General features: G+C 31.3%; 1 protein-coding gene across 2 annotated transcripts in view; it reads left to right on the top strand.

Moving 5' to 3' along the window:
• Radx (RPA1 related single stranded DNA binding protein, X-linked) overlaps window positions 1-27,443 on the top strand; it is a 63,540-nt gene that overhangs the window by 2,031 nt on the left and 34,066 nt on the right. For both annotated transcript variants that reach the window (XM_005323388.3, XM_021725217.3), the window contains exons 2-9: window positions 5,489-5,631; window positions 9,843-10,035; window positions 18,538-18,646; window positions 18,849-18,940; window positions 19,039-19,161; window positions 22,015-22,119; window positions 23,585-23,749; window positions 24,777-24,937. In XM_005323388.3, the coding sequence (XP_005323445.1) occupies window positions 5,489-5,631; window positions 9,843-10,035; window positions 18,538-18,646; window positions 18,849-18,940; window positions 19,039-19,161; window positions 22,015-22,119; window positions 23,585-23,749; window positions 24,777-24,937 (1,091 nt within the window). The remainder of the gene's footprint in view (window positions 1-5,488; window positions 5,632-9,842; window positions 10,036-18,537; window positions 18,647-18,848; window positions 18,941-19,038; window positions 19,162-22,014; window positions 22,120-23,584; window positions 23,750-24,776; window positions 24,938-27,443) is intronic.

Raw genomic sequence — 27,443 nt, 5'->3', positions numbered from 1 at the left:
TTGATAATTTTTATTTTTAGAATTGAATATGTAAAATGAAACATTGGTGTCCTATAAGAGTTAAAAAGCGTTAAAATGTATATATTTCTAGCTTTTAAAAGAGTTAAAAATTTGTATATTTGGTTTTTGTTGTTATTATTAAAGTAGTATCTATTCATTTATCAAAAACATGTTTTATTACAAACTGCAATGTCCTTATGCTAAAAAAAACTATACATTTAAAAGTATGTTGTGCTAAAAGTGCAAGATCCAAGTATAGTAAAATGGTGGGGTGGTAAAATCTAGGAAGTGAGTTTATTGTTGTTCTTTGAAAAATCCTTTCAGGTTTGCTATGTTTGAAATTGTTAATCATAAAATTCTGGAGTGCAATGAAAGACCTCTTTAACCTTCCCTTATACCTTCAACTTCTCTCTCAAAATTCCAAACTGTCTATGGTTCTGTGTGCACCTTTGAAGAATAATGTATTATATGGCATTGCATGATTTGCTATTTCCACTTAATTTATCTTCTTTCATGTATATTTGTATATATAATATTCCATAGAATGGATATACGGTAATTTCTATAATCATGCCCATGTTAATGGTAATTTGTAACTTTGGCAGTGTTTAGTTTTTCCATATTAGATACAGTGTTGAACATTGTTAGCTATATGCATATTGATTGTATTCAAGTATTTATATTAAATAGATGGATTCCTACAAGTGGAATTCTGGGGTAAAAAATATTCGAATCAATTTAATGGAAATTGACAAATCATCTGAAAAATTGGTACTAATTTTTATTCACTAACATGTATGAGTGCTCATTTTCATATGTCTTGCTATTTTAAAATGATATCTTTTGACTTTTTTATTTATTAGTAAAATTTCTTTGCTAATGGTTATTAATTTTTGTCTGCTATATACTCCAAGTTATTTTCTCACACTCTGTCCATTTTTCTCTAAACTTTGTTTATTGTATATTTTTGTGCCTTTGAAACCTCTTATTAAGAGGTTTCAAAGGCACAAAAATAACTTTACATGGTAAAATGAAAAAGTCTTAAAAATAAGTTTGATAAATTTCTACTTATATATACACCTGTGTCATTACACTCCCATCAAGACAGAAAATATTGCAAGCACCCTAAAAGATTCTCTCATGCCTTCTCCTAGTCAGTACCGTGACTGAAAGGTAACTCCTATTGTGACCTCAAAGACAGCTTTTTAAAATGGTGGTTAGATCATGCCAATTGCCTGCTTAAATCTCTGCAGTGGCCCATTGCATTTACACAGCAATTCAAACTACCCACTAGGATCCACAAGGTCCTACAGAAGTGGTTGGCAAATTTTCTGTAAAACGTCAGATGATAAATCTTTTTACCTTTGCAAGACATATGGTCATTTTCAAAACTATTCAGTTTTGCTATCATAAGTTAAAGCAGACCTAGACAATGTGTAAATGAATGGGTCTGTGTTCCAATAGAAGTTCATTTACAAAAATAGGCAGTAGCATGATTTGGCTATGGAACCTGTGTTTGTTGATCCTGCCATACAGAATCCCTTTACTCACCTCTCTAACCTCATCTCTAACCCCTTCTTTTCTTCATTTTGTTCTAGCAATACCAGCCTTTTGATCCCCAAACTTCCAGCCTTTTGCCTGCCTCAGGTACTTTGCACCTGCTTTTTCCCCTTTCAGAAGAGCTTTTTCCCATTCCCAGGTTTCAACTCAAATATATAAAACATTCTAGAAAGGTATATCTAAGTAAGTTTTCCCTACCTGTTTATTTTTATTATAGCACCCTGCAAATGCCTTTCATTGAGTCATAACACTCTGAAAATATTTTCTTTTTTTCTCTTCTGAACTGTTCATAAGATTTGTAACTTTTTTCACCATTGTGAGACATAACCCTTATACTTAGAACAATGTTTGGCACACAGTAGGCATTAAGTAAGTGCTTTTTGAATAACAAAATGAATAAAATAAATTGCATTGATGGATTTGCTGATGTTGAGTCACTTTCAAATCCCTACTAGGTTGTGGTTATTTTTTTGACTTTTGCAGGATAATTTTTTTCTTCTAGTACTTTTTTTCTAGTCATGAATACTCAACTATTCAAACTTACATGTCCATGTGTGTCTTCATAATTTATGTTATTCCCCTCCTGGACAAGAAAAGAAGTTTAGGACTCTAATTAGTCCTGGCACATTTGTCCCTTGGCAAGCTGCTACAGTAGATTAGAACGTGATTTAAGATTTTTACCATCACAAATTATTTTGATTAATAATTTTTTCTCTTTTCTACTACTTCTATTGAAATTTTTCAGCATTATTCTAAGTTTATAAATGAATAGGTATAATTAGTATATTTTACTGGGCACTGAAGCAATTTGTGGCTCAGGGACAGAGCTATTCCTTAAAATGTGTTAAAAATCCATGTGAACATGCTGCCATTTTGAGGCCACTATTTCCTTTTCCACATTTTTCATTTACTTCCATGATTAATGACCTGTCCTGGTTTTCTTCTTTTTACAACAATACCGGTAATTTGTATTTTCCTAGAAGATTACCTATTTCACTTATATTTACAAATTTATTTATATAGAATCATACATAATACTCTTTTAACAATTTTTTCATTGTGTGTAAGTTTTAGCACATTCTGAATATTATATTTTGTATTGTTTTTCATGATTGGAATTGCCAGAAATTTACCTTTTCATTAGTTTTTCCAGATGATTTGATTTATTAGTACTACTGTTTTTGTTTATTGTGGCATAGTGTTTTCTAATTCATTATTTTCAGGTTTTATCTTTATTCCTTTCTGCATCCCTTAAATTTATTCTTCTGCAATAATTTTTAAAGTATCACTACTGGTGTACTCAATACATTTTAAGGGATTTTTGAGGTCAAACTATTTTAATAATAATACTAAGGCTTTACTTACCTTTTTCCACTCTTATTCTCTCACAACTGCACCATGAAGTTTTCCAGAGGCTGCCTGACATGTGACATTGAAGCAGACTGAATGCCAAAGAAGACATGAGAACCTAGATATTTTTTAATAAGCTAGATAGTAATGATACTTGCAGAATTGGAAAACAATACTACTCTTCTCACTATACTTATTTTGGAAAATATGGTCATTTTTAAAATTATAATTATATCTTAGGTCTATCACTATTTTTAAGTTGATGATTTTTAAAATTTCATTTTTATTTTTATTTATAACACAATAAATATTGATAGATACAACCCACATAAACAAAATCAATCTCTAAGAGATATTAAATACTTTGTAATAATGTAAAGTGGTCCCAAGACCAAAAAGTTTTAGAATCACTCTTCCATTGCTTATTTTCTAACTTATTGTATGCCTTTTATTTTTATTCTCTCTTTTTTGATAATGTACACACTTATTGCTGTGAATTTGCAGGTATTCCTCATTCTCTGCAAATAGATTGTAGTTCCTTTTTGAATTTGAGAAGTATGTATATTCTGTTAAATTTGTGAGTTAAAAACCCAGACTTGGAAAAATGTTAATTGAGCTGATAGATGTTTGATTGCAGCTACCTGTCTGGACCTAATTATGGCAGAACAGTTTTTTCTTAAAACTCTGTTTTTTTGCAAAACCATGTAGCTCGTGAATTTATTTCAGTCAATAAAGTAGTCATATCTGCCTTCATTGATCCAGAGTGTTATGTGTATGTTCTAGATAATTCAAAACTGATCCATGATTTGTCTGACCATGTTAAAAAAAAGAAATCACTTAGCTATACTAGATCAAATATTCAGAACTATGATTCTGGGCTACTAATGTTTTGGGAAAATCTAGTGAGAAAGTTACACAAGGTATCCTAGTAATATTGGAAAAATCTCTGTGTTTATGGTATAAGCATAATTATAGCATACCATTAAAATTCTAAGTAAAAATAAATTACAAGTATGATTTTTATGCCAAAATGTTGACTAGGTAATATATCATGTGAAAAAAAGTTGGAAAAGGAGGATGCCTTAACAAACAGAAAATATTTGAACTCTTGCAAATTCAGATTTTAAAAGTCAGGACTATGGTCTGTGAGAGTAAAATTGGGAGAAAACTGCAGATGGAACCCTTCTTAACCCAAGGGAGGATAAATCAAAAGTATGAGTTAATCCTTTAAGATGATGAATAGCTTTTAAGTAGTTTTTATCCTTAAGCAGGCTTGGAGATTAAAATGTTTCAAATTATATGGCATATGAAAGATAATAAGCTCTCTCTGGGACAGGGTAAAGTAAAGAGGTTACTTTTCAATAGGGTGGTTGGGGATAACATCACTGGGAAAGTGACCTTTAAGTAAACTTGAAGAGGGATGGGAGGAAGACACTTGGATATCTAAGAGGAAGATAGTCCAGATCCAGAGAACAGCAAGTACAAAGGCACTGATACACAACCATATCTGACATGTTTGGGGAAGATGATACCTCTTTATATGAAACTGAAGTGAGAACACTACAGAAATATATCATTAAAAAAACCCTATATGTTTTTTTTCTTCTTTTTTATTATTAGTTGTTCAAAACATTACAAAGCTCTTGACATATCATATTTCATACATTTGATTCAAGTGGGTTATGAACTCCCATTTTTACCCCGTATACAGATTGCAGAATCACATCGGTTACACATCTACATTTTTACATACTGCCATACTAGTAACTGTTATATTCTGCTGCCTTTTCTATCCTCTAGTATCTTCCCTCCCCTCCCCTCCCCTCCCCTCCCATCTTCTCTCTCTACCCCATCTACTGTAATTCATTTCTCTCTCTTGTTTTTTCCCCCTTTCCCCTCACTTCCTCTTATATGTAATTTTGTATAACAATAAGGGTCTCCTTCCATTTCCATGCAATTTCTCTTCTCTCTCCCTTTCCCTCCCACCCCTCATCCCTGTTTAATGTTAATCTTCTTCTCATGCTCTTCCTCCCTGCTCTGTTCTTAGTTGCCCTCCTTATATCAAAGAAGACATTTGGCATTTGTTTTTTAGGGATTGGCTAGCTTCACTTAGCATAATCTGCTCTAATGCCGTCCATTTCCCTGCAAATGCCATGAAAAAAACCTATATGTTAAACAAGTGCCTCATAATGGGAAAATAATTAAGAGGTAATGTAAGATCAGTAATCAAATGATTTGGTAAAGTGGAGGGCAATCTAGATGAAATACTGCATTAGTTTATATAGGTATTCACCTATATTCTTGACATATACTAATATATATATATATATACACACACACACACACACACACATACATATATATGGCATATATATATATAAAGCATATGTACATATATATGCTTTTATTAGGAATGAGGCATAGTTCATGTAGAAGTATATATAAGTATATAGACTGTCTTAGTTGGCAAGAAATTACATTTGGTGTGATTTACTACCATCTTTAAATATTAAAATAGATCTTGAAAGTTACCATGACATATTAAGTAGAAAAAAATTTTCTCTTTTTTATATTCTAGATACCAGAATCATTTCCCTTTCTCATCTTGAAATGACCTGGGCTAACAGAAGGAATTTTCCTGCCTTGCTTGTGAGGATCTTGCATAAATCAAAACTACGATACTATGGAAAACCTGATAAAAAGATGATCGAACCTTACCAGGTACAAGTAATGACAAGATGATATATATGAATCTACATTTATAGATTATAACCTCTATAGCTGACTCTATGTAGGATAAAATACTATTTGAAATAATATTCCAAAGTTTCAATCATATATATATATATATATATATATATATATATGCATTGCAGAGTATTTTTCTTTGTAATTTATAGTAAGACAGAAATTCTTGGGGGCTGGGGATATAGCTCAGTAGTACAGCACTTTTCTAACATTTGTGGGGCATGAGTTCAATCCCCAGCATTACAAAAAATAAAAAAGAAAATAAATTCTTTCTATATTGGTGCTCTTTAGTTCCTTCATACATACAGCTTATCTCCTTCACATCTTTTTCTTTGTCTCAAAATTTTTCTTCTCTACTGTGTTTTTCATACCACCATATAAACATACCGTAGTATCATGTTTAAAAAATATAAAGAGAAAAAAAATCTCCCTTGACCTTATGGCTTCTCTATTCCCTCTTTCTTCTTCAAGCAAGGTTCTTAAAGTAGTAGTCTATACTGGATGTTTTCACTTGCTGGCCTCCCCTTTACTTCTCAACACAATTACATTAGCTAAATCCCCCAAAAAACAAAGGTCACATGTTCTTTTTGATGATATGTGGATGCTAACATACAACAAGGGGAGGGAGAGAGGGGAAGAATAGAAGTTCAGTGGATTAGACAAAGGAGAATGAAGGGAAGGGAGGGGGATAGGAATAGAACAACAGTGGAATGAATCGGACATAACTTTCCTATGTACATACATGAATACACCATAGTGAATCTCAATATTGTGTACATCCACAAGACTGGAATCTTAATTAGAATAGGATGTACTCCATGTTTGTATAAATATGTCAGAATTACCTCTACTGTCAAGTGTAAATAAAAAAGAACAAATAAAAAATAATAAAGTTACTCTAACTAAAAATGGTAGCTAGGTAATAGCCTTTCCCTGACAGCTCAATGCATGGGTTATGGTAAAACAATTATATGGTGCCATACAAATCCAGTTTGTCCAAGTATTTAAAATTTCTATTTTGTGATTTAAGATTTTCAATATATTGTTGAATATGTGAGTGGATAGGGTAATATGCCCTGAAGAAGCCAAGGTAATTCTACCAGTAAAGCAATGCTATGTTTAAATAAGAAGAATCTAAACACCCATAAAGTCCCCATTTAGAAAAACATGGGTTGTTGGCAGTTCTGGTGTGTCTCACTGATATCATGTTACTTCTGTATACAGAGATGGTAAGAGTTCTGTGACTCTTTTGTTCCTAATAATTTCACCATGTATTTCTCAAGAGTCCTTGTTTTGCTTGATTGTATTTCTTTTGAATACAATTTGGTAACTTATTGTTACCATTGTTATTCCATTAGGATTATGTTAAATGTTTTTGTTTCTTTCTTTTTTTAACCATTTCTTTGCCTCCGTCTGTTGAACATATGTTGCTGTGCTGCTGTCTGGGGCTCTGTTGTACCCAACTTATTCACTCATTGAACTGCTATGGAACCTGAATTGTTTCAAGTTTGTCTTTTCATGGTGTTGACAATATCATTTTTATTTGTCTCTAAATATAAATGTTTTATAAATATTTTACATATGGTGGGGTGAGTGGATTATATATAATACATGAATTCAAATTTATTAGTAAATGTCAATGAAATGTAAAAACAAAACAAAAGAAAACAATTACATTGGCTTTTTAAAAAAAAAATTTGTAGTTGTAGATGAACAGAAGGCCTTTATTTATTTTTCATTTTTATGTAGTGATGAGAATTGAAACCAGTGCCTCACACATGCTGGGCAAGTGCTCTGCCACTAAGCTACAGCCTCAGCCCACGTTGGCTTTTTCTTTAACTTGTTATTCACAAATGACCTTCTAGTCTCATACTTTTCTATTATCTTGACTCTCTGTGCCATGTAATGCTGATCAGAACTATTTTCTTGATATATTTGTGTTCTGTTTGATTGTTTTGCTTACTAGTATACTGTAGTTTCTCATGTTAATCAAGAACCATTTTAGGTGTTTTATCAAGCTTTTATTATAAAAATTATGCATACTTACTGGGAGGAATTTAGAAAATGTAGACACCTTTATTAAGAGAATAGTATTATCTATCACTCAAAGAAAACCACTGTCAACTTGGTCGGCTTTATTCCCTTTCTTGTATGTATGTAAATTATGCATATACATATATCTACATATTCAATATATGCATATCTATCATATCATGTATATCATACATAGCACATATGTGCCTGTATATTATGTACTGCATGTGACCATGTCATATAGCACATTAAATTATCTTAGAAAATGGAAAACATAGTGTACAAGTGTACATAGAATTCTGTATCATTTAACATTTTCTTATTTTCTCATATCACCAAAATTCTTCATTCAACATTTTTCATACTTTACAAATTCTGTTATGTGATATAATAAAACTATTCAGTGGTTTTCCTATAGGTTTTGCTTCCTCATTCTCTAAATACTTTCCTCCTTGAATTTTCCTCCCCACTTTTTCCATTGTCTCCTCTGTCTCCCTCAACTAGTCCCTGCTTACTTCTCCAGACTCAGCTCCCCCTGAGCTTTTCATGCCTTATGCTAGCAAATTGCCCTACTAAGAATTTCTCAAAGGTAGCCAGTTGTTTTCTTCCTTTTATACCTCTTCATGTTGTTCTTTCTTCCGGGCATGTTCTTCCTCTCAGCTCTCATCAGGTTGACAAAACCAACTCTAACATTCAGTTCAATACTGACCTCTACTTTAAGCCTTTTACTGCACAACCATATGCATATTTACTAAGGAAAATCAACTGCATTCTACTATATGGCCTTATATTTGTCTATCAGAACATGCATAACTCAGTTATGTATATTTTTAGTAGATTGGCCAAGTTTACTCTTGTGCAAGTTCTCTGACTATAGGGAGGCAGAGTGGTATTATGCTTAAGAATATTTACCCTGGAAGCTTCGTTTCTGTTTACCACTCCTTAACTTTATGACGTTAGCAATGTTATAGTTTACTCATCTGTATAATGGGGATATTGATTGTACTTTCCTTCCAGAGTTGATGCAAGGTTTGAATTAGTGAATATAGATAAAGGACTTACATGCCTGTAAGTAAGTACTATATCTATTTTGGCTATTATTATTAGGGATGCTGATTCACCTCTTCATCCCAGTGCCTAACAATGTCTGGAGTATCATACAAACTCAGTGCAAGTTTAGTTAATAAAAGATAGATTACTCAAAATGTATAGTCATCAGTATGAAAAAGGATATGAGAATGTAAAATCATCATTTAAGAAGAAATTTGGAGTCTAGGAAGCACCACTTTATGAGGATGTTCCAGAGGGACGTTGGTGGTATTTGACTACCTCACTGTTTCAAAAATTTAATTGTATATTCAAGCACCAAAATGAACTGAAATACTTCAGAGTGACCACTGATTAATTTCCCAACTTACTTTGAATGAAATATGAGTAAATTCAAAAAAGAAGAAACTATTATCAAAACACTTGAAACACTGCCTTTTTATGGGACTAACATTGTCATTATATTTTAAAATTGAAAAAATATACTTTTTACTACAACAGACTTCTCTATTTTAACTATACTGCCTTTTTCTGCTCCAATAAGTTTTCACACAGTAACTCACAAATAATTCCCATGTAATTTATAGTAAAGCCTCAAATACCAGTCTAAATAAATTAATATAATCAGAACATTGTGTCCAATTAGTGACATGTCTGAAGTTCTATAATATAAATATCAAGGCCCTCTCACAGTTTAAATAATCAAGAATTGTATCAAGATCTTCATTTAAAATTTCCAAGTTTGGGTGGTCTGATTCATTTGCAAAGATATTAGGTGGTTACTACGTTTAAGGCACTGTGTTAAAAATTATGAGAGAGCCAAATATAAATAAGATTTAGACTATGTTTCATAGTTCACAATCAAAGAGTGAGTTAATAGCACATCTGTGACTTCCAAGTCTCTTGTAGTAATCTCTCCTGTAGATTACCATTATTAGCAGAGTTGGCAACAGAATCATTAATAATAAAGAATTAAAATCTTAATATTATTTTCCATAGGTCTAAATTTTCACAGACAATATGCTATATATCATCCATATGAATAAAAATAAATAAATTATTTATATATATATATATATGATTTTGCTTTTTTTTTTTCCTAGACCTTTTTGGAAGTTGCTGACAGTTCAGGCACGGTGTCAGTGATTATGTGGAATGCCCTATGTCCTGAGTGGTATAAAAGTTTGCGTGTTGGTTTAGTTCTTCTACTTCAAGATTATTCTGTTAAAAAGAGCTATCCATTCAGAATGCAGCCTCTCCCTGTGGATCCACAGATCAAACTAATTTCTACAATGGGTTAAGTATTCAATCAGTTTATTGTATTATGGTTATTTTGCTTATAAAAAAATTGCAAAGTATCATATCAGGCAAAGGACCATAAAAACATTGAAGTTGTTAGAATCTAACAAATTTTCAAATTCCTTTATCTATTTGGTTTTTTGTTGTGTTTTGTTTTGGGGGGCAGTACCGGGAATTGAACTCAGGGGCACTCAAACACTGAGCCATATCCCCAGCCCTATTTTGTATTTTATTTAGAGACAGTGTCTCACTGAGTTGTTTAGCACCTCACTCTTGCTGAGACTGGCTTTGAATTTGTGATCCTCCTGCCTCAGCCTCCCAAGTTGCTGGGATTACAGGCGTGCACGACTGTGCCCCTCTCCTTTAGTCTATTAAATTTTGTATTTGTTATGTAATATTAAGTTAATAACTTGAATATATTTTAAAGTTACTACAATTTAAAGTTATCTTGAAAGGGCTATTGTTAAGTTTTTATTTTGTGATTATTTCAAGTTCAAAGAATAGTACAAAGAACTTATATTCCCTTAACCCACATTAAAAAATTGTTAATATTAAGCAATTGTTTACCTTTGCTTTAACATTCTTTCTCTTTACATTATATATTTCCCTATGAACTATTTGAAAGTCTATCACTAGTATTTCAGTGTATATTTCTGAAGAAAAAGAACATTTTATTAAATAATCACAATACAGTTACAAAAATCAGGAAATTTTAAATTGATACAGTATTTCTAATATTTAGTCAATGTTCAGATTTTGTCAATTGCAATCTTTAAAGGGCTTTTCAAATTAGTATTGATATCAAAGTTTTGATATCTAAAAATCTTAAATATTTTAGAAGCATTAGAATTAATGTAATTTTTTTTGTACCAGTGCTTAAAAATTTAACCACATCCCAGTCCATTTTATGTTTTATTTTGAGACAGGATATCTCTAAGTTGCTTATGGCCTCACTAAGTTGCTGAAACTGGCTTTGAACTTGGAAGTCCTCCTACCTCAGCCTCCTTAGCTACTGGGATTATAGGCTTGTGCCACGCACCCAGCCTAGAATTAATAATTTAAATGATTACTTTTAGATTTGGATGTAATTTTTAGTTTCCTTTTTCAGAATTATAGATAGCATCCCTCAATAAGATTTTTATCTTATAATAATTTTATTCTGAATCTTTATTTCTGTATAATATCTATTCTTCAGCTAATCCATTAAAATTAATTACCAAGATATTGCTCAGATAATTATAGTAATTATTCATTGTTTTCTTAAATGTGTGTTTATTTGGAAAACCTCATATGATTTTATTTCAAGGTACCAGGGATTGAACTCAGGGGCACTTGACCACTGAGCCACATCTCCAGCCCTTTCTTATATATACATATATATTTTTATTTAGAGAAAGGGTCTCACTGTGTTGCTTATTGCCTTGCTGTTGCTGATGCTGACTTTGATCTCATTATCCTCCTGCCTCAGCCTCCCCAGCTGCTGGCATTACAGGCATGTGCCACCTGATTTTTATTTAAAATTTAAGTATTTTTCAGACATTGGCCTGTCTTGCTAAATGAAGAAGTTATTACCTACATAATTTATGCTTAGTCCTTTGACTAATTAGAATTTACTATAGAAAGATAAGAAATTAAATTGATAGAAATATTGTGATTTACTTGAGAAAATATAGTAAAAGTGAGCAAGAGGAAGCTAATTCACAGCATGATTTTTTTTTCTAGTACTAGGGATTGAACCCAGAGGCACTATACCACTGAACTACAATCCCAGTCCTTTTATATTTTATTTTGAGACAGGGTCTCACTAAGTAGCTTAGGGTCTCATCAAATTGCTGACAATAGCCTTGAATTTGTAATCCTCCTGCCTCGACCTCCCAAATCAGTGGGATTACAGACAGGCACCACCACACCCAGCTCCAAATACACATTATTATATTGCACAACCATGCATATCCAGGTGACAAAATTCCTTTAGTAAGGATTGAGACATTATTTATTAATAACAGATAAGGTAAGTGACTTTGTCAATGACTTGTAAAAATCACTGGAACAATGGAAATCAAATCTTAGTTCTCATGATATCTAGCCTATATATTTCTACTAGATAAATAGTTTTCTGGATAAAGAGAGTTAATTCAAACAATAGTTTTTATATGCCTGTGGACAAGGTCTAACATGTCTGGTACTAACTAATAGCTGCTTCTAAACCTTAAAAATGTATGAAAAGTAGGGCAATAGACATCGTGTAGTCAGTACATAATCAACCACTAAAAAAATTAACATTGAAACCAAACCAAACACTGCTGCTACTATTGTTATATAGAATTATAGGTGCAGATTTTCATAATGGAAATCTTCTCTTTAAGATATGTAAAACTATGCTTTCAAATAAGTAATTGCAGATATATAAATTATTTTTAAAACAATAACCTTGATGAAAGTATGTGTTTGTCAACTTTTGTTGCTGTGACCAAGATACTTGATGAGAACAACTTAGAGGAGCAAAAGTTTCTCGTGGATTCAGAAGTATAGTTCATGGCTGGCTGACTCTATTATTCTGGGCCCAAGGTGAGATGAAGCAGAAGAAAGCTGCTTACCTCAAGGTAGACAGGAAACAGAGGTCAGGGGAGGAGGAGGCCCCAGAGAAGATGAAACCCACCTAGGGCACACTCCAGTTACTGCATCCTCCACCCATGCCCCACATGCTTAGTTTTAAAACCCAGTTATTCCACTCACATTGTTAATTTATTGAATATATTAATTCACTGATTGGGTTACAGTTTTCATAATTTAAATTTCAGCTCCAAATTACAGCATTAACATATGAGATTGGGGGACATCTTATATTCAAACCAAACAAAATATTTTTAAAACATGCCTTTTAGTGTTTAAAAGAGTTTTACTGCTTATTAATGTTAGTCATTAATTTTCTCCCATATTTTCTTGATAAGTAACAGAGTTCCTTCTCTATCAGGGGTCAACAAACTGTTTCTGTAAAGTTTCAGATAATACATTAAACATTGCAAGCTATATGGTCTCCATTGCAGCTACTCAGCTTTACCTTTGTAGAGTGAAGACAAACATATATGATATATAAGCATATGAACATTACTTTGTTGTAATAAATCCTTATTTACAAAAAAAGCCACCTGTAATCTGTAGTTTACATAGCCTACATATATAAGTAGATCTGAACTTTGGCTATAAGTTTGAATTGCTTGGGGAGCTTTGAAGAACATTGGCACTCCCAATTGATTTAATTATTCTAAGAAGGAGACTAAGAGTCCTCAGTAACCAGGCACAGTGGTGTACAGTGGTGCCTGTAATCTCAGGTCTTTGGGAAGCCGAGGCAAGAAGATCACAAGTTCAAGGTGAGTCTGGACAATTAGTGTGACCCTGTCTCAAAATAAAAAATAAAAAGACTGGTGGTGTAGCTCTGTGACAGAGTGCTTGCCTAGCATGCATGAGCCCTGGGTTCAATTCCTAATAACAGAAAAAAATTAAAAAATAAAAATATAAATATGAAAAATGAAACCCATAGCTGATCATAATAATACATCTAGGGTTGAGAACTATGAATTTATGATCTTTAAAATTACCTATCTCAAACTGATGAGTGATCTTATAGAGGGGGAAAAAGGCATTTCTGTAAACCACACTAGGCACAGGAGGTAAAAAGTAATCTGTAGTTCTATCCTTCAAAATTAGTTAATGGGGGACAGTTATGTACAATAAACAAATTAAAGTACAAAGAAACATTAATGACAATAAACATATAAAGATGTGATAAACAAGAAGAGAAGAAATGAATGAAACGTAGTAGAAGAAGGAATGGGCAAATGAGTAGAATGGATTGGATAGGAGAAACTGTAAGCAAAAGTTAGGAAAAATACATGGTTGTTTAAATGTTATGAGCAATGTGAATGAGAAATAGAAACAGTATGCAATCAGGGTAGTGTTGGTTAGTAGGGAATAGGGAACTTAGGTACCATCACAATCTTCTAGGTTTTTATATTATAAAACAAACTATTATGGTAATTTATCTTAATTTATTTTTCATATTTATACATGTAGCACTAAGTTAGAGAAACTATGATGTCATTTTTTATTTCAGTTGTAAATGGACACAATGCCTTTATTTTATTTATTCTTCTTTTTATATGGTGCTGAGGATTGAACCCAGTGCCTGTAACTTGCTAAACAAGCACTATACCAATGAGCTACAACCCCAGCCCATGGTGTAACTGTTTTCAAAGTTGAAATAAATGAAAACATATAAAAATGAAAATTCTATTGCAAAATAATTTATTTGCTAGTTGTGGCATTGTATTTTTTATACATTATTCTGTCTGTCTTTTATAAAATAATATTCAGATGGCATATCCAATAATAAACTATTTAAGATCTTGGGATTTCCAAACTATATTGAATAATAGATATTGAGATGATAGTATCAAATATTTTTGGTTTGGGGGAGGAGGTTATTTATTTAATTAGGAATCCTAGCATTTTAGAGCTGTGAGGAAACTTGAATGTAATCTAATAATAATATGAGTATAAAAAGCAACTTTGTAAAATGCAAACTATTTTCTAGGTACAAGGTGATATTATGTAATGCAAGCTTTATTTGCTTCTATATGAATAGATTGAATATCATAAAGGTAAAATGAATTTTTCTAATCACATGGCTAGAAATAGAAACCAGGTTCTTCATCCTGTTAATTGTTTCCAACATAGCAAATTCTTAGAAAAATGTAATTAGTTGAGATAAATAAGAATTAGAAAGCCCAAATGGCTTTATAACTATTAAATGAATTGAAACATATTTAAAGTCTTCTCACAAGGAAAATATCAGGTACACATCATTTCATAGAGACATTCAAGGAATATATCCTTCCAAACAATTCCAGAGAATAAACTGAGTTCATAATTTCAAACTTATTCTTTAACACCAATATACCTATAATAATCAAAACTGAACAAGAATAGTGTGAAACCAGAAAATTAGAGGCCAGCTTCAGCCATGAACACATATACAAATATTTTGAATAGAATATTATCAAACTCAATTTGTTTGTTTATAGAAAAATCATGCAATGTGACCAAGTTATATTTTTCCCAACAGTTGATTTTACATATGAAAATCTGTATCACATATCACATTAACAGATTGAAAATAATTATCATCCTAAGAGACACACAAAAGGCATTTTAAAACCATTCTTCATTTTACATAGGAAAATAGAGGGCTGGGGTTGTGGCTTAGGTAGAGTGCTTGCCTAGCATGCATGAGGTATTGGGTTCGATCCTCAGCACCACATAAAAATAAAAATAAAGATAAAAAATAGAAAATAGAAAGAGAAGGGAACCATCCTTAACCTGACAAAGGGTATTTACAATATCAAAACAGAACAGCAAACACTGGTATAATGGGACAAGTTTACAATACTCCTTTATAAAATAAGAAAATAAAAATTGATGGAAAGGATGTAGAGAAAAAAGAACTCCAATACACTGTTGAAGGGAATGTAAATTAGTCCAGCCATATGGAAAACAGGATGGAGATTACTCATAAAGCTAAAGATTAAACTACCATATGATTCAGCAATACCATTCCTAAGTATATATCTGAAGAAAATGAAGTCTGTCCTCACACGAGATCTCTGACATACATGTTTATCAAGGCACTATTCACAATAGCTAAGATATGGAATCAGCCTAGGTGCCCATCAATGGTTGAATGAATTACAAAAATTATGGTGTATATATGCAATGGGGTATTATTTCGCCAAAAAATGAAATCTTGTCATTTGTAGGAAAATGGATGGAACTAGAGGACATCATGTTAAGGGAAATAAGCCAGACATAGAAAGACAATTATTGCATATTCTGTCTCATAAGTACAAACTAAAAAGTAGAAGGGGAAGGGGAAGAATGGGAAGAAAAGAGAAAAGAAAAAAAGTCAATCTCCAAGTAGACTAGTGATTACTAGGAACTGGGTAGGGGAAGAAGTGAGGGTGGAAAAGGGTGAATGGTTTGATCAATGCATGCTGTATTCATGTATGGAAATATCACTATGAATCCCTTTAATGTGTAAAATTAATATTTTAATAAAATTTTAATGAAGAGCATATATACTTCCCATTAATATTTCTATTTAACCCATTAAGTCCCAAATTTTCAATTCTGTGAATATTTTAGCAAAATTGACACAGGTGTGTTAAATAACTTGGAAATAACAATATAAAGCTTATGTATTATAATATTAATATTATACTATAATATAATGTAATTATCATCATTGTATGATTAATTATATGATATATAATAATCATATAGTATATATAATTATATACCATATACTATATTTAAGTTTTTATGGAGTTCTACACCTGGAATGATGGGACAAAATTGGTTAATGTTGTACTGGCAGTCCTAGCCAGTGTTAGAAGACAAAAATGCATTAAAGATACAAAGATTTAGGGACTGGTATTGTGGCTCAGCAGTAGCACCCTCGCCTAGCATATGCGAAGCACTAGGTTTGATCCTCAGCACCACATAAAAATAAGTAAATAAAATAAAGATATTGTGTCCAACTACAACTTAAAAATATTTTTTAAAAATATATAAGGATTTAAAAACTACAAAACACTCATTATTTACAAGTTAAAAGTATTTCTACACAGAAAATCCAAAGTGTTAAAAATAATAATATATTTTCAAGTTTAGCTATAGCATAACTTTACAAGTCAACTAATTTTGTAAATTTCAATACTAAAGAGTTAGAAGTTATAATTTAGAAAGTATTATTTGTAGTGTCAACAATTTTATGGTATAAGGTATCTGAAAATAAATCTAGCAGAAGATATGTAAAACCTCTTTGGAGATGATTATTAGAGATTATTGAAAGACATTAAGAAAGCCCTAAATAAATGAAGAAGTATCCCATATTCACAGGTAGGAGGTCATCCTCCATTTCATCAGTATTTAAAGTCCCCCCAGATTGATCTATTTAGCTTTAAAGTTATTCTATCAGGGTTTTTTTCTAGAACTAACAAACTGATTCTAAAATTCATGTAGATGCACATTAACTGCCAAGAATAGTCAAAACTCTTCTGAAGAATAGGGGAATAAAGAGAATGAGGACTTGTCCTATAAATATCAATAATTATAAAGCCATAGTGTTTAAAATAATGTGGTATTGGTAAAAACAATATATGGACAAATTGACCAGTGTGTCCAAATATGGAGCCAACATAAAGCCCTATGCATAGAATTTTGATGTAGATGTGTCATATAGAGCATCAAGGAAAGAGGCACTATTCATCCCATTATATAAATCAATCCAGGTATAGAAAATGCTTAAATGTGAAAGGCTAAACTTTTAAAACTTAACAGGAGAATTTATAGAAAGTAACCTGGAGTTTGATCTTGGGATAAGAAAGGATTTCTTAGAGAAGATATAAGAAGTAGTAACATTAAAAATATTAATAACCATAACTGCATTAAAAGTGTGATATGCAGCCATTAAAAGAATGATATGCACCAATTAAAAGACACCATAAAAAGAATAAAAAAAAGTAATAAAATGGGTGTAAGCTCAAGATCAACAGAATTAATAACCAATATATAAACAATTACAAACAGAAAAAGGTAATACAACATAAAAAATGACAAAATACACAGCCATTTTAAAAAGAGGATGCATAGGTGAACTGTAAGTATATTAAATATTGTTCAAAATAATTAATATAATGGAAGTGCAGACCAGTATCACAACAAACTGTTACATTACCAGGTTTATAATAAGTAAGAAATTTGGCTATAACAAAATTTGGAGAGAATGTGTATCAATAGGAATTTACATATTGCTACTGTAAGTATGTTCATTACTTAAAATAATTTGGGCTTATCCTGTAGAGTTGAATATTTACACATAATACAACTCAGGGATTTCAATTCTAGGGGTACTAGCTTAGAATCTCTTGCCTGTGTGCACAGGAAGGTATATATAAAAGTATGTATAACAACCTTGTTTGTAATAAGAAAAACATGGAAATAATCCAGGTATCTATCAACACAGTAATGGCTAGATAAATTATAGTATTTTATCACACCAGAACATTATTCAGCCATGGAAATTTTTAAAATCCCAATTACATATAGCTGCATGTATAAACTTTAGTGATATAATGTTAAGTGAAATATAACCCCAGAATACTATGTTCAAAAGCAAAGCCAAGCAGTATTTTGTTTAGGCAAAAAGTCATAAGAGAAAACTTTTCTTAACTTAAGGAAATTATCAAAAACAAAGATATGGTTAAACTTTGGTGGGAAGATAAGTGAATGTTTAATAGAGGTGGAAGAAACCATTAATACTGGTCTACTTTTTTAGTTGTCAGATCAAAAGTGCATAGTCTATGTTTTTGTTGTGTAATTTATACACATACATATTCTTTAGTATATATTAAATATTAAAGTAATATATTTGCTTTTCAGAAATCTGCCTCAATCTTCGAGATCCTCCAACTAATATAATTATAATTCCAGAAAAGCAGGTGAAACCAGAATGGAGATTGCCGAAATTAAACCACAGATTTATTACAAGGTAAAACAGTTTCTTGTAAAATGTCTTCAATATTAATTTTTGAACATTAGATACTGAAAAGTAATTCAATATAATTTGCTTAAAATCTATCTAGAATTTGCTTTAGCAATTATGAACATATACATTTTAATAGGCATTACTATACGATGTTTTTTTACTATTTAAATATATAATATCTATTTAATAATTTTGATTTTTTTAGATCAGAACTGGATGATATGCCAGAAAATCATATCTGTGATGTTATTGGCATGTTAGCTTTTGTAGGAAGGGTGCAACGGTCAAAAAAGAAAGGTAAGCATTAAATTTGAAAATGATAAAAAGTATTTCAGTCTTATTTTCAAATGCATAAATCAGCTACCTACATTTATTTTAATATTCTATCCATATAGAAAACCGTGAAGACTTTTGGTCATATCGCTGGATTCACATTGCTGATGGAACGTCAGAGCAACCGTTTATAGTGGAACTGTTTTCTACATCTCAGCCAGAAATCTTTGAAAATATTTACCCAAGTACTCAATTCTTAATATTTTTATCTTTTTATTTTGGGAAATGAGAGTTTGCTTTTCAAATAGTATAATAAGCTGACATACAGAGGTGACATGATATTGAGTTAGCAATCTCAAGCAGTCCAACAGCATATTTACATCTTTTCTATATTAATATCATATTTAATGTTATATATATTAACTACCTGCTGCTTGTCTATTCAAAATTATATTAGAATTGAAATCAGATTTGCAGAGAATCCAGTGCTCTTGTCCATTTTCACTGTTAGAATTTCACACATAAAAATATAATTTCTTTTGTATCCATTTGGAAATTGACTAAATAGACCCATTAAAAAATCAGACTTGCCAGGCATGTTGTCATACACTTATAATTGCAGTGACGTTGGGGGCTGAGGCAGGAGGATCATGAGTTCAAAACCAGACTTAGTATAAGCAATGAGCTAAGCAACTCAGTGAGACCCTATCTCTAAATAAAATATAAAATAGGAGTGGGGATGTGGCTTAGTGGCTGAGTATCCCTGAATTCAATCCCTGGTATACCCCACCCCACCAAAAAAAAATCAAAGACTTTACTAATGTGACATTAATTGGTAAATGATTTGCAGACTATGTAATTAAATAGTGATAATGACAAGTATGATTCATTTGAGTATTAAATTTATATTAGGTTGATGGTATTATACCAGCTGGTCAGTATTTTGCTTACTTTGGCATTGACTTTTTCCCAGTGTGTTCATTCAGATATAAAGGTATTATTCCCCTAGTTTTATTTATTTGAAAATATTTTAGATACATAGGCTATTCTTTATATTCATCATTATAAAAAGTACATTTAATACTTTTAATCAATTTTAATGAGATTTTTCTTATTTGAATTCAGACTATTTTACTGTTTTGTTATTTTTACTTGCCAACACTGAGGAAGTCTCGAATATTTACTGTTTATTATTTTTTAATCCAGTAATGAGATTGAAGTTGTAGATCCCTATATCACCTACAGACCATATACAGTACTGTTTTGCTGCCCTTTTGTTCTCTATGCAATATAGTATTTCACATCTGTTTCATAAGAGTCTATCCTTGGCTTATGAAGTACATTTTTAAATATATTTGAATACAATTGAATCTCACTCTAATTTATCAGGGATGAAACAAAAAGAGAGTTTGGGCCATATCAAGGAAATTGACTTCCATGGTCAGTGTTCTATGATCTCTCATGTAACTTCTTTGGAGGGCAAAAATGATTGGCACTGATGACCTCTTGTGATAATTCCATTACCTCATTTTAGGTGGGCTTTATACTCAAGTACTCTCTGTTTGTAGCCACTTTAAGCAAGTAGCTAACATGAGTTTTGGGTAAAGCTCACAGAAAGTTTGTCAAGCAAACATGTTCTATTTTTTAATGATAATGTGAAATACCTCTTTCTAAGAAAAGTATTATAGACCTTGGTGAAATTTATTCTAGTACAACAATTATAATTCATTTTTGCCAATGAACCAAGAAGGAAGAGGAAAAAATCATTAAATGAATGGTGAGTATTAAGTGTGCTTTAGCTTGTTCAGGGAAGCATGACCAAGGGTCTTCTGGAAGAATACCAAAATCCTTTGATAGAACTACAAGTTTTTTGTTTTGTTTCACTGTTAGGAAGGTAAAGAACTAAGGGGAGCTAATTATGTGTGTTTATTATGTACTAGATGCTTAAAGCTACTATCTCATTTTTTGTTCCCAGTTACCTTTTAGAATGTTGATTTTATAACAGATTTCAGGTGGGAAAGCAAAGATCCAGAGGGATTAAGTTATTTTCTGGATGTCAAATCACTAGAAATCATTAGATTTGTAATGGCTGTAAGTTAGAATTAGAGACTTCTTTATTTTTTAATGTCAGTTTTTTTGTGGAAATAATGCAACCTTAGATCTAGTCTTCTAGCAGATTTTTAGAGGTGTCTTTAGTATGGATATGTTAGCATCTTTTTTCCATTAATATTCATATGTTTCTAGTTTTTGAAATAAAGAAAAATTATATAAATTAGTATCATTCTTAGCATTTAAACAGATTTCCTTTTTTGTTACAGAATAAAGAACTTATAGAAGAGACATAGCAAATGAAATTATAGTTATGGTATTGAAAATTTTTTATCTTAAAAAGAACCCACTTTGTGTAATAACTCAAATTTACACTTATTTCTTCATTTTCTATTTTGTAATATAACTCTTTTGACATATGATAAGTTAAATAATGTTGTATTAATGAAATTTTTAGTCTCAAGGCATGCAAACTCATTCAGGAATTCTTTGTAGCCTATCCAATAGGGTAGAAGAAGAAAAAAAAAGACAGGTGATATAAAACCATCATTGAGCCTTGAAGTCTAATTAAGATAAATACATGAGAAATACAAAACACTCACATAAGCAAATACAAATAATCTATAGCCATATATGGTAAAAGGAGTTGGAGTAATTTGGGGTTTTGTGTTAAATTGAGTTAGTTAATCAGTGAAAGGATCATGGAGAAAATTTTTTCTCTGTAGGAAATAACTATTCATACTCAGTTGTTTGCCCAATTAGAATGATTCTCATACTCTTTATCTTTGCAACAGGCAAATGACTTTCATTACATGCTGCTCCATGTGTGGTGAGAAGACCATTATCACCAATATCACCTAGGAGCTTATTAGAAATGCAGAATATCAGGTCCCCTTCTAGATCTACTGAATCTGAATTTGTTTTTACACAATAGTCCTCTGTGATCCCTATGTTCTTTAAAGTTTGAGAAACAGTATGTGAGCTCCTCATCTTGGTATGTACTCTTTGAAATGCAAAATTAATTTAATAAATGTTTTCATTTTCTACAGTGACATATTTTGTGTGTACACAGTTGAAAGTTGTCAGAAATGACACTCAAGTACCTAAACTTCTTTACCTCACTACTACAAATGAGAGCCGAGTGTTTATTACTGGTAAGTAAATTCTTTGTATATTCTTTACTAGAAATGTAACATATTTTCTTTACCAGAACCTTTAGCATAGGGTTTTATTTTATTTTATTTTATTTTATTTTGGTTGTAACATTCAACTACAAGTTAGCTTTATTTTAACCTCCATTATCACTATAAACATACAAGTTAGCTTTATTTTAACCTCCATTATCACTGTAAACATACTAAAAGACTATTTGGCCTTTGAAGTATATTGCTTCTAGATTACTTCTGATTGAAGAAGTGATTTTGTGACTCATTAGAAATTTGTGGTTTTTGTACTTTGGTTGACTTTAACTTCTGCTTGACATAAAATGTAGATAATCCCAAATTGCTTGCTGTATTGAAGACTGGTCGGCCCAGTACCACAATGTAGATTCAGTTGACATTATTTTTAAATCATACTCAATAAAAAATGTGTGTCAATTTTGACCCAAGATCTCACATTTTATTTATATTAAGAAGAATCTCACTGCTTTTGTATAAGTGGGACTTCCAGATCTGTGGGTTTCATACTCAAAATTCAACAAAGCATGAATCAAAAAAATTTTATTAATTAAAATATTTGAAAAAAATTATCTGTTCTGAACACGTACAGAGTTTTTTCTTGTTATTAATCCCTAAGCAATATAGTAATTTACATAGCATTTACACTCTATTAAATATTAAAGTAATCTAGCAATGATTTAAAATATATGAAAGGTTTACATGAGTTACATGCAAATAAATAGATTTTATACAAAAAACTTTAGAATTCCCAAGTTTGATTATCTGCAGGAGTCTTAGAACCAATCCCCACAGATATTGAGGGACAACTGTACATTCTTTTTCTCTATTTTCTCAAAAACAAGTAAGATAAAAGTTTCCAAATCAGAGAATAGTGTGGAATGGAATTTTTACCAGAATTCTACAATGTTAGTAATTTATGAATATGTCAAAAAAAGTTCCAGGAAAGACTTAACATATATTTTAGTCAATACCTTATTTTATAAATACAAACAATATCAGATGCAAATATGCCACTTTTAAGTATGTTTTAAGAACATGAATTTAAATGGTAAACTGTTTTTAATACACGGTTTAGTTTTAGGATGATCTTATACATTCAGATTAATAAGTGATCTAAAATCAGGTTTTTTCAGAAGATGCCAACCATTTGAATAGTTAGAAAAAGTTTATTATTTTTTCCTTTTCCTGTGGTTTTTAGCATCTTGTAGACAATTGCAGTTCAGTCTATTTAAACTCTAATGTGTCTTATTTTCTTGGTATTTGTTTACTATCTTTGGATAAATGTGCAACATAGTGAATAAGTGAACTTGACTTTTTTCTTGGTGATATGAAACTGTTTTAATATAAAACTTTTATACAAAGAAGTCCATACAGTTTATTACAGTGACCTTTTATTTCTTGTTTTTTTTTTTTTATGTTCTACCCTTCTTGCAAAAAGGTCATAGAGGCCAGCCATATACCTACGATACCAAGGTAAAAAACTTTATTCAGTGGATTAAAACAAAGACCGATTCTGGGGAAATGAAGAATACTGTTATTGGTGGATATTACCCCTATCCACCAGTGCCAGAAACATTTTCCAAGTATAGTAATTCTGTCAAAGGTACTAATGTAATTGCCAGTTTCTTCATGATTTATTTATATGCTATACATATGGTGTATACTATTTCAAGTAGTCATCTTTATTCTTTTATAGGAGTGAATTCAAGGGTAGCAAAACACAATGATTATCATGAGGTCTTACTGTAGACCTAAAAATACATGTTGTGTTTCCTAAAGGTTAAAGTTTAATTTTTATTAGACTGGAAGAAAAGAGAAAATGTAAAAGATAACTGGGGGTAATATTTTGATTTAATGTCGTTGAGAACAGATCTGACTTTGGTAGGTCCCAACTACTATGATACTATACAGAAAGACTAAAGATATTTAAAAGAGACTCTGGGAGATTTAATATGTATATAATGACATCATACTATATACATATATAATATGTATATAGTATTATGCTACTCTTGTGAAATGATATATTGTGTATAATGTAATTGAGTGCAACCTTTAAATGAAAATGACAACAGAATCAATGAGTAGCTAAATTATAATTGAAGTACTGATGGGAGGCCTAACATTTACATTTTTAATAGAATTATTATATAGCAGTTGAAAATTTTAACATGATCTTGTTCATTTTTAAAAGCTATGAGATGATTGAACAGTTTGGGGAAAACATAAACTTTGCAGAGCTAAACTATTACTATTTAAATATTGGCATCCTCTTATATATCATAATGTTAGCAATGTTTTATATATGGTTGAAAAATTAAAATGTGTTTTTTATGCAGCACTAGACAACACTTTATATTTTGAAATATGATATATAAATTACATTCAGTATGCAAAATTTCTGTTACAAATGAATACTTCAGACTGGAAGCCTGTATCACAATTTAACTGATAAATTAATTTTGCCTATTTTACAAAAATTACATAAGAGGATGACAAATATAAACACAAAGTCTCACATTTAATGTACCAAGTTTATAATTTTATGTTATGAAATTATATTGCAAATCTAATTTTTATCATTTCAGTTCTTTAAAACTTACAATTTCTTTGGAATTACTCTTTTGCAGTTGAGTCGCTCTTGACAGCTATAAGTGAAGTGAGGAAGGAGATTGAAGACTTGCAGTATAGGGAACAAAAGCGCATTGCAATTCAGGGGATAATTACTGTTATAAAGTATATCCCCCATGGCTGTGCAACTGAAAGTGCCTCAGCATCAGAAACACTTCTGGTATGGTGCCAGAGAAAGCACTGTGATCATAATTACAGTTGGTACCTTGTACATTATATATTGACTCTTAATGATGTAAACCTCATAGAGAAATCTTACTTGAGCATTTTGTTTGTTTCTTTTTTCCATCACTTATTTTGTGGTAGATGGAGATAATGGTCACAGCCTCTGACATTTCCCAAGGCCCTCAAAACTTGTTTTTTGCTTTCTGCATAATTTGAGCCTATCATGAATGTCTTAAACTTCCATTGGTATATATGACTAAATTTGTTTTCTTAATTTTTGTCCAGGCCAAACTTACAAGAATTTCTTCCACAGAAAGTTTTTACCTCTGTATCTGACATGATAGTGCTTCCTAGGTTTTATAAGAGATAGCAATAACTTTGGTAAAATAAATGATATAGTAAAAGAGGCCAGTTCTGGAATTTAGGCACAATCAAGACAAAATAATTTTCCCCCTGAGTTTGATTTTATCTTTTTAAAAACTGTGTCTATGGTTATTACTATTTATATATAAATAAGCATTTAGACCAGGCACTGTAGTGCACACCTATAATCACAGGGACTTTAGAGGCTGAGACAAGAGTATTGCAAGCTTGAGGCCAGCCTCAGCAACTTAGCAAGACCCTCAACAATTTAGGAAGACCCTGTCTCAAAATATAAAAAGGACTGAGGATGTAGCTTAGTGCTAAAGCATCTCTGCCTTCAATCCCCCCTACCAAAGAAAAATTATTTAGTCAAAATTTTTCAGATATACTACTTAAGAAGACTTTTATCTTCTTCTTTAAAATATTTAATAGCACATAGATTCGATTTCATCATCTTCATAAAAGCAAAATCATAATTATCAAGTTATCATGAATATCAAGTTTTTCCCAACTCTTAAAATGATGAAAACACAGATAAACTAAAATTAAAGTCTTTTAAGAAAGAAATATTTTTATTAGAGTATTATAGTTATACATAGTAGTTGGGTTCGTTTTGACAAAATCATATACATGCATCAAATTTGATTTACTTCATTTAGTGCCTGTTCCCCTGCTTTACCTCCCTCTTTTTACCCCCTATTCTCCTGCTCTATTCTGCTGATCTTCATTTTGTTCATTTATTTATTTATATTTGATTGATGCTTTTTACACATACATAAAGATGAAATTTCCTGTAGTATACTTATATATGTATATAATATGATTGTGTTAAATTCATTCTGCATTTCTTTCCCCTTCCCATCTCTCCTCCCTCCCTCTCAATCTCCTTCTACTGCACTGACTTTCCCTATATCTTTATGATATCCTACCTATGTCTTTTTCTCCTTATTTTGCTCTAGCTTCTGCATATGAGAGAAAACATTCAACTCTTGATTTTCTGAGTCTGGCCTATTTTGCTGAGCGTAATGTTCTCAAATTTCCATCTATTGACTAGCAAATGCCATAATTTCATTCTTCTTTAGGGCTGAGTTAAACTTTTCTGTGTATATATACCACATTTGCTTAATTAATTCATCTATAGACCAGCACCTGGGCTGATTTGGCTATTGTGAATGGGCACAATTCACATTGATGTAGCCATATCACTATCATGTGATGATTTTAGTTCTTTTGGATAAATATCAAGTATTGAGATAGCTTGGTGATATGGTAGTTCCATTCCTAGTTCTTGAGGAATCTCCCTACTGCTTTCCAGAGTGGTTGTACTAATTTTTAGTCCTACCAACAATGTTTATGAATATACATTTCCCCCCCACATTCTTGTCAGAATTTTTCATTATTTTTATTCTTAATACTTGCCATTCAGACTGAAGTGAGATGAAATCTCAGTGTAGTTTTAATTTGCATTCCCTTAATTGCTAGAGGTGTTGAACTTTTTTCATATATTTGTTGGACTTTTATGTTTCTTCTTTTGAGAAATATCTGTTTAGTTCTTTTGTCCATTTATTGATTGAATAGTTTTTTGGTGTTAAGTTTTTTTCAGTTCTTTATATATTCTGAATATTAATACCTTGTTGGAGAAGAATCTGGCAGATTTTCTGCTATTCTGTAGGCTCTATCTTTACATTCTTAATTATTTACTTTACTGTGCAATAACATTTTAATCTGATGGCATCCCACTTATTGATTCTTGGTTTTATGTCTTGAGCTTTCAGTCTTGTTAATGAAGTCAGTGCCTTCACCAATATGATAAGAGTGTTGTCCCTGTGTTTTCTTCTAGCATTTGTAAGATTTCTAGTTTAATTCCTAAGTCCTTGATCCACTTTAATTTGACTTTAATACAGGATGACAGGTATAGATCTAGTTTCATCCATCTACATGTAGATATCCAGTTTTTCTAGCACTCACCTTTTGTTAAAAAGGCTCTTTTCTCCAATGTATGTTTTTGCCACCTTTGTAAAGGATCAGATGAATTATAATGTGAATTTGCCTCTGTGTCTTTTATTCTGTTCCAGTGGTCTTCATATATATTTTGATGCCAGTGCCATGCTATTTTTGTTACTATAGCTCTGTAGTAT

The sequence above is a fragment of the Ictidomys tridecemlineatus genome, chromosome X, assembly GCF_052094955.1.
Source record: "Ictidomys tridecemlineatus isolate mIctTri1 chromosome X, mIctTri1.hap1, whole genome shotgun sequence".
In the NCBI taxonomy this organism is placed as follows: domain Eukaryota; kingdom Metazoa; phylum Chordata; class Mammalia; order Rodentia; family Sciuridae; genus Ictidomys; species Ictidomys tridecemlineatus.
Note: the sequence above shows the minus strand (reverse complement) of the source record. Positions and strands in the feature narration are given on the sequence as shown.